Genomic DNA, 8,173 nt, shown 5'->3' on the forward strand with positions numbered 1-8,173 from the left:
TAGAGAGCATTTCACTGCAGATGCCATCTAAGTATTTTGACTTCGCTTCCAACCACCTTATGTGTAGCATTAGCTCGATTTGACTTAGGGACCAGCAACATTTTGTTGTGGCAAAACTAACTGAGATGACTTTTAGAGTTAGTTGTGTGACCTCGGAAAGCATTTTCACAGCTGCTTTACTGTAGTTCAGTTAAACCCTTATGAGTAAAGTACGGACTAATTATGTGGAGAGAAGTGAGGCTTGCATGATCACCACAACACTCACTAGTATAAACCAGGCTATTTTGCAACACAGTTGTTTAGGGAAATAGGCAGGCTGCTTCCTGTGAGCATTAGAGTAACAATACTGCTCAGAATCCAGCAGAAAAAAACACTCTCTAACGTGAATACTGTCACAATTTTGAATTTGAATTGATGTCACAAGTGGTTATTTCTCACTGAGGTGAGAATTAGGTCACCAAAAAGTGTTTTTAAATTGCTCCGCAGGGTTTAAGTTTGTGAGGTCTCTAAACTACTACTCACAGACATGCTGAATTCTTCTTCACTGGATAACTCAGCATGTAAAGCTTCACTTTATGAACTCTACTTATTGACTCTGCTGTCACTGCCTCTGTATAGTACGGTGGCCGTGGGGTGCAAAACACTTTTACAAGTACCGAAACAAATTTACATTTTAGAAAACACTTTTACATTTCAGAAAACAAATTTACATTTCAGAAAACAATTTAACAAGATGCGAAACAAATTTACATTTCAGAAAACAGATTTACATTTCAGAAAACATTTTTACATTTCAGAAAACAAATTTACATTTCAGAAAACACTTTTACATTTCAGAAAACACTTTTACATTTCAGAAAACAAATTTACATTTCAGAGAACACTTTTACATTTCAGAAAACACTTTTACATTTCAGAAAACAAATTTACATTTCAGAAAACACTTTTACATTTCAGAAAACACTTTTACATTTCAGAAAATACTTTTACATTTCAGAAAACAAATTTACATTTCGGAAAACAAATTTACATTTCAGAGAACACTTTTACATTTCAGAAAACAAATTTACATTTTAGAAAACACTTTTACATTTCAGAAAATCAACCGGAAAGGGAATGTACCAACGCTGAGGCTGACCCGGAAGTCAGCGTCAGGGCTGCATCCTTCGAAGGCCGTATTTGTAGGCCGATTACGTTACAGCGCGGCGACGAAGGCTGTCCCAATTCATGAATCTTTCCGAGCAAATGCTGCCGACAAATGTGTCCTTATTTTGCCCGATTTGAAGGATGGGTTGTGAGTATCCTTCGCGGCCCATCATTTCCCATCATTCATTGCGGGTCGAAGCGGATTGGTCAAGCAGGGGAAGCCATGGCGGACCATAGCAACAAAAGCTGTGAGTAAATTGTGGAAAATTACACTTTCTGTGACACAAATTCAGTTCTACAATGTTTTTAGTGCGGGAGCTGCCAGTCCTCTCAACGACTCGATTTCTTCTGGGTGAAGCTGTGCTTTTCCTTTGGTAAAGGCAGGTATCTTGAGTTGTGCATTGACAAGTCCTACAGAATCTGCTACATTAAACCCTCTGTCAGCAAGAACCACATCCCCAGGGGACAACAGGTCAAGATATCCACTATGCTCCGTCACATACTTATCACTTGTCCTACCACCCCAACCTTTTGAAACACAGCTAATGACCCCTTGTGGTGTTATGGAAATGAGATACTTAACTGTATTATGATGTTTATGTTGTGAATAGGTTTGTGCACGTGCTCTCATCTCTTTAGGTCTTTCAATGAATATCTCAAAGCAGTCAATAATACTAGTGCAATTTTTGAAGTTTTTTCTGTAACACATGGGAAGACTAATTAAAATCTGATCTCTGCTTGGCCACCTTATAATATTACACAGCCGGAAATACATAACATTCAGTGTGTTGTTGAAAACCCTACTAGCAGTTGATGTTGATGTATAAAAACAATGACCTAGAAAAAAAAGTGGTAAATTAATTCTCAAGCGCATTAATGTTAGTAAAAACTGCTGAAAAGGTGACAAACATGACTTAACATTCAGTAATGGTGATATAAAAGAGAATACAACAATCAATTTACAGTAAGAAGGCAGGCCAGTTAACTTATTGACTTTTTCATCTTTGCCTTGGAAACTTTCTTTACTGAATGTTAATGAATCTACTTGATCCTTGAGTTTACAGATTTCAGTCCTTAATCTCATACATTCTTCATTGAGTCTTTTAATTGTGACTTGGCAAGAAGCATTGGTACAGGTACCATCCATCGCCAATCCAACCTCCTGTCTGTCTTCTCCTCCATCCTGCTGGTCATCATCATCCACCTCCTGTCTGTCCTCTGCTTTTCCCGTCTCTCCTCTGTCAGCATCAATCACTGCTCTTTTTCTTTTTAGAGCTTGAGTGTGTTCAAACCTGGCCATTTGATAAATCCTCTTTCGCTTGTTTGGAGAACTTAGATGACGAAATATTGTTGGCACGTAGTCTGGGCTTAGTGGGTTTTGGCTTTTTGCACCTGATGAGACAAAGGTTTCAGTTAATGTAACTAGGTCTGTGTCCAAAGCAGCTACAACGATGAAACCAGAGAAATGAAACATCTTGCTAGGTTAATCTAAGATCAGCACAATATATCATCAAGCTTATTAGCTTGTAAGACTAAGTTTTCAACTTCTGTTGCTGTATATTTTACTGTCATTATGTTGTGTAAGTTCAATTGAATGTAATGTAAAAATACTACATTAATCTCAAAGATCCTGCTGTAGACAGATATCTAAGCTAACAACTGCAATCTCTGAAGCAAAATATTCAGATCTTCATATCAAATGCATTTGTTACAAACGGTGTCTATTCAGTTTCATTCTAATCACTTAATCTTCTGAAAAATATGTTCAAGACATTAAATCCAGTTGGCAGTAGCTTGAGCTAGCTCTCCGGACGTGCTTTGAAACTCACATGATACAAAATGTGCACTGCACAGACGGCTACTTGCAGTCGGCGTCCAGTTAGCCCTCCTGATCGCTGACAGCCATCTCTGACGACGTTCTTCCTCTTTCGGTAAGCGATAAAAAGAAATATTTGGGTCACCTTTCTTATTATCACACCCAACTGCACAACACACGGACGGCATCTTCAACGACCGGGGCACCAAAGAAGGTACTCAATATGGCGGCAGCTAGAGTTCGGTGAGCGTGTGACGTCACCTGCAAGGCATCTATTCACAAATGCATTCTTCCCATGTAGGATGAACATTGTGGGAAGCTGAAACTAAATTCTTACTAGGAGAAGCTGACATTTTAAATAGCTATGATTTAATTGTTAGTAGGAATAACTCCAATTCTAGATAGATGAAAGGAAAAAACTAATTTAAATCGGACTAGCAAGAAATGTGTTTTGTGTTTCTGGTTTTCGGGTCATGTGCACGACCACTTCCAGTGTGAGTGTACAAGGATATGGCAGAAAATGGCTATTTCAAATCAGATCTGCTTCCAGCGGTTCAGCCCCAAAATGTAAGCTGCATTAAATCACATTCACTTCAGTGGTCTATAAGCTAGCTGCTAACAGGCTCACGGGTGTGTCTTACAGCATATAAGAGTACAAAACAACAAAGTAGGATAGTTTTATTTAGAATTGATTGTAGATATAAAACCTTATAACGACGCCTAAAAAAAGATTCTTCAGCAGGGAGACTGAGCGTCAGATCTGTTACAGATCGAAAAGATATAAAAGGTAAGAGCAGAGGTTGAAAAGCTGTCATAAAAGGCTTTTATTGCATTAATTTAATCTATTTACAAGTAAAAATAGAGAGTTCATCAGCACAAGCCAACTGTAATTCAGCCTATGTAAACATACATGCTCTGATTGTGAAATAGGAAGCAGGCAGCTCTGAAAAGCTTGCTGAAGTTTCTACCAACAGACAGTAGTTGGTTTCTAAGTTTGTATCAACAAGGAACAAAACAAGCTATCAACAAGGAACCATTTGTTCACCATGACTACTATGTCAGTTCTGATTAGCTGTCTGATGCCAAGAAGCTTAGAAATCTTGCATCACCCATGCATAGAGTTTGAACACAAAGCTGACTGCACCATGGACTGAGGTTTATGTAGAGAACAGCTCACTTTGCACTAAAGAAGGAGGTGTCTGACAAAAGAACTCAATAAAGTCTAGGACCACTTGTGTGTCATGGAAGGCAGGAAGATGTTGCAAGGTCAGTCCTGGTGGCTGCAGGAGTCCTGAGACCTTTGCTTCTAAACAGAGTGGTTTACAACAACAAGGTACTTACGTAAAACAGTCTTCCTGCTTAACATTTCAATATAAACCCCACATCATTTCCCGTCCCACCCTCCACCCCTTTCCAGTGTCCACCATCTTGACAGTCCAGAGTAATCATAATCGTAATCAGAAAGTTAGGTTGTTAAGGCAATCCCAGATGTAACAGTATTTGAAGTTGCTTTATTGATCCTTGTTTTCAGCATGCCTCGATTTGAACAAGTGGTTTTTTAAGCTACTGTTGCCTTACTGCTGTTTCTGACCCATTCTCGTCTGACTTCAACAGGACATTTTTATTGACAAAACTGCAGCTCACTGGATATTTTTCCCTTTTCTGGACCATTCTCTGTAAATTCGAGACAGTTATCCATTAAATATCCAGTAGACCAGCTGTTTCTGATTTACTCAGATGAGACCATTAAGTACCAACAAACATGGCAACATTTAAAACTCACCTAAATCCCCTTTCTTCTCCATTTTGTTGCTCAGTTTGAACTTTAGCAAGCTCTTATCATCATGTCTAGATGCCTAAATGCATCAACCTGCTCCCATGTGATTGGCTTTGTCACAATTTCTGTTAACAAGCCTTTAAACAGATGTAGCCTAATAAAGTGGCCAGTGAGTATATTTTACTGTCTTTGAATCCTTTTGCATTTTTATGCACTAGTGATGTTGATGTTATTTGCAAACTGACATGGGGCTAATTTTATTGCCAAAATAAATATATTTAGTATATAAAACCAGATCGGTGGCGTTGGGGCTTCAGAAAGACTAACGTGCAGCATCTCCTGTTGTTTCAACATAAATAAGATTTTGCAAAAATGCAGGACTTTAACACGTCTCTAGGTGTGGAGAAAATCACAGGTCAAAGTTCATTTAAAGCAAAGTGAACTCCTATGAATGGCCTCCTGAAAGAGGAAGCAGGTAAAGGATTTTTCTTTTTAAATAAAGGAGCCTAAAGCTAATCAGACCCTGTGAGCTGGAAGTAAGTTAGAGCTAATTAAAGCAGAGGATTTTAACACATTGACAAAGTAACATGAAAGTGAGCTTTGTTTCACACCTAAAGCTTCTCTACAGAAGGCGGTTATCACACCGAATGCAGAACTGCATAGAACAAAACGAAAGAACAAAACTAAATCTGATTTACCGCAATTAAACAAAAGGGAGAAAACATCCCTTAATGCCAGTAAAGCTTTCGAAGACAAAAAAAAGGTTTTTGTCCCACCCTGTAATTTCTAATGATGCAGCTATATTTACATTAAAACAAAAATATAAATTAATTAAAAAAAATTCAGTGACATTAGCTCAGACTGATTCCTCCAGATGGTGATAGTCTGCTGGTGCATTGATAATACCAAGTATTTTTATCACCCAGTAAAATCAGCTGCCCACTCAATGTCAAAAGAACAGCTGTGTGTCTGTACGTCACCAAAGATTGATGCTATACTTAACAATGTGCAAAAGAAGCAGAGCAAGGAGAAATAGCTTCTATTCATAAAGCACTTTTACTCTGAAACTAAGCTCTCTAATTTGCTTTTAAACCCTGTTGGAACTAAAATGAACAGATCAGATATAAGATTTATTTTAATGTTCCATTTTCTAGTACTGCTTTCATTGCTCATACAAAAAGGTACAAAGAAAAGAGAAATAATTTGTTATAATTCTGCAGCAGACAACCACTGACTAAATTGGTTCCATAATTGGCCATTTTTGCTTTAAAAGTTCTCCAAAACCTTTTTTCTCTCTTATTTTTCAAATGTACTTTGATTCCTGCATGTTAAGATTTGGAAGCAACGTGCAGAAAATTTAGCAAATCATCAGGAGAGAAAGGAGGCCTTGAAATGTGCCAAAGGATTGGCCAAATGGGGGACAAATTAGGAAGTGGTAGACATAAAGAAACGGTGGAGATCAGATAGAAATCAGTTTTTTGGAACGTAGGAGAATCCAACAAAGGCCTGACAGAGGACCTGAGATGAATCATCCTTCAGGCAATCATCTGCAGCTGGGGTGCCCAAGTCCAGTCATCGAGAGCTACTATCCTGCAACTTTTGGAAGCATCCATCTCCAACAAACGAATGGCTCGTTAGCAGGGCTCTGCAGAGCTGAATGACATTCTGATGAGAGCATTCAGCCATTTGATTCAGGTCTGTTGGAGCAAGGTAGCATCCAAAAGCTGCAGGACAGGCCTATAGCTCTCGAAGAATTAGAATCTCATAAGAGAATTTATTTGAAACTATTAGTTTAAATGAGATATTTAGAAAAAATTTAAACTGTAAAAATAAAACAAGGCAAAACTGTGTGAATCAGAGAATGATGGTACACTCCTACTGGATGTTGTACCATCACACTCCTACTGGACACTGTACGATCAGACTCCTACTGGATAATTTCCACGTGAGTTAGAAGTGCAATTTTTACTTTAAATTAGCATGAAGTGCTGAAAGAGCCTTTGGCTCAAGAGGCCATTAACTAGAGGCCTAGAAAGACTACTGGACAAACTGTGGGACTGATTATTTTCATTTTTCTAGCCGCTATGAACAAGCCCCCAGTCGGTAAAGTTTAGGCATTAACATGCCAACACTAATTTCCAGCTTTCAATTAGAGTGCATTTAAAACATCACTCAGAAAACAAGCACCATATGGCTGCTCTTCAGTTTTCTATGTGATATTTTCTTTCACAGGAACTTAATTGGTTTCATGCTTCATGGGTGACTTCGTGGCATTTGAAAGTAATTCATTTCCTGCCTAACGGACATATTACAAAGAAGCACCTGCCTTATAATAGATCCCTGGGAGTACATTCAGCAGATGAAAAAGGTAGCAGTATAACAGCCCTGTTTATGAGTCCTCGCTTTTGCCCAGACACCTTTTTTTTACGATGCTTCCTTCTGTTGCACTGACACCAGCCAGTTGGGTGATTTTCATTTTCTTCAAGAACACTTTATGACTGGGTCCTTTAAATAACTTAAAGGCTGATGTATTGAAAGCCTCCTTTGGATCTAGCTATTGAGAGTCAAACCTCAACTGTCATCAAAAAGGATTTCTTTAAGAGTATACACAGTGGAAAATGATTATGTTTTAGATTTTGTTTTAACAATGGTGGAGAAAAAAAGTCCTTGCAGCAACAACTTTAAAAGAGAAAAAGCTGCAAAAAGTGAAGCATTGATTTGCACTTAATGTGGCCTTTGGGTTTGAGTATTGAATACATTCCCCACAATGCTTTGGTGCACTGTAGAGTTCTGACCTAATTATTTGCTTGAATAATGTGAATACAAGCAATTTTTCCTGTTTATGAAAATACAAGAGCACAAGACATGGTTTTTCTCTCTCCTTCGATATAATACATTTCGGGAAAATTTATGGAAAATAGAGATGCACCAATGAAAATTCTGAATTAATTCGGATGAATGGATGGAACAGTATGACATTCTGAAGCTAAAAAGAAAAATGTCCAAAACAAAAATTGTATAAGATCTATTTGCTTTTAAAATAAAAGGAAAAAGATCAGAAATTCCATTACTTGTAAAATACTAGTATATGTTATTTTAATATTGTGTAAACAAATAAAAATACATTATATTGTGCTCATTTAAATTTTTTGTGCATCTATATAGAAAGATGCGATCATTCACTTATAAAAGACATTATATAAAAGGCACATATTTTTGATTAGCTGTATGTTTAGGATATCAAATTAAAAAGATACTGAAATCTTTTTTCAGACCTGTAGTAACCATGATTATTACTGTTGCCAGGTAATTAGACTAGTTTCCTGAGCAAGTAGTCAGGTGTTTATTTCACTTAGACATGATTCTCACAGCTATTTGTTGTAAAATAGTGCTACTTTCAAAAGAGTCTGACGTAGCTTTTCTTTGCAACTCTT

The 8,173-nt window shown here is 37.5% G+C and overlaps 1 protein-coding gene across 1 annotated transcript; it reads right to left on the bottom strand.

Annotated features, from left to right (window-relative positions):
- Nucleotides 1-1,342: 1,342 nt before the first annotated feature.
- On the bottom strand, nucleotides 1,343-3,150 carry LOC124872518. Its single transcript, XM_047372635.1, has 2 exons — nucleotides 2,976-3,150; nucleotides 1,343-2,538 (listed from the first exon to the last, which is right to left on the bottom strand). Exons 1-2 carry the CDS (start codon nucleotides 3,148-3,150, stop codon nucleotides 1,442-1,444), a joined length of 1,272 nt encoding a protein of 423 aa, XP_047228591.1. The 3' UTR covers nucleotides 1,343-1,441.
- Nucleotides 3,151-8,173: the final 5,023 nt, after the last annotated feature.

This window comes from Girardinichthys multiradiatus, chromosome 8 (assembly GCF_021462225.1).
Source record: "Girardinichthys multiradiatus isolate DD_20200921_A chromosome 8, DD_fGirMul_XY1, whole genome shotgun sequence".
Taxonomy (NCBI): Eukaryota; Metazoa; Chordata; class Actinopteri; order Cyprinodontiformes; family Goodeidae; genus Girardinichthys; species Girardinichthys multiradiatus.

Bases quoted from the DNA above. Each gene is read 5' to 3' on its own strand.
- LOC124872518 (XM_047372635.1), bottom strand. From the start codon at position 3,150: ATGCCGTCCGTGTGTTGTGCAGTTGGGTGTGATAATAAGAAAGGTGAC. The intron at 2,539-2,975 runs GTGAGTTTCAAA...TTGTCTCATCAG, and splicing joins CAGTGCACATTTTGTATCAT to GTGCAAAAAGCCAAAACCCA.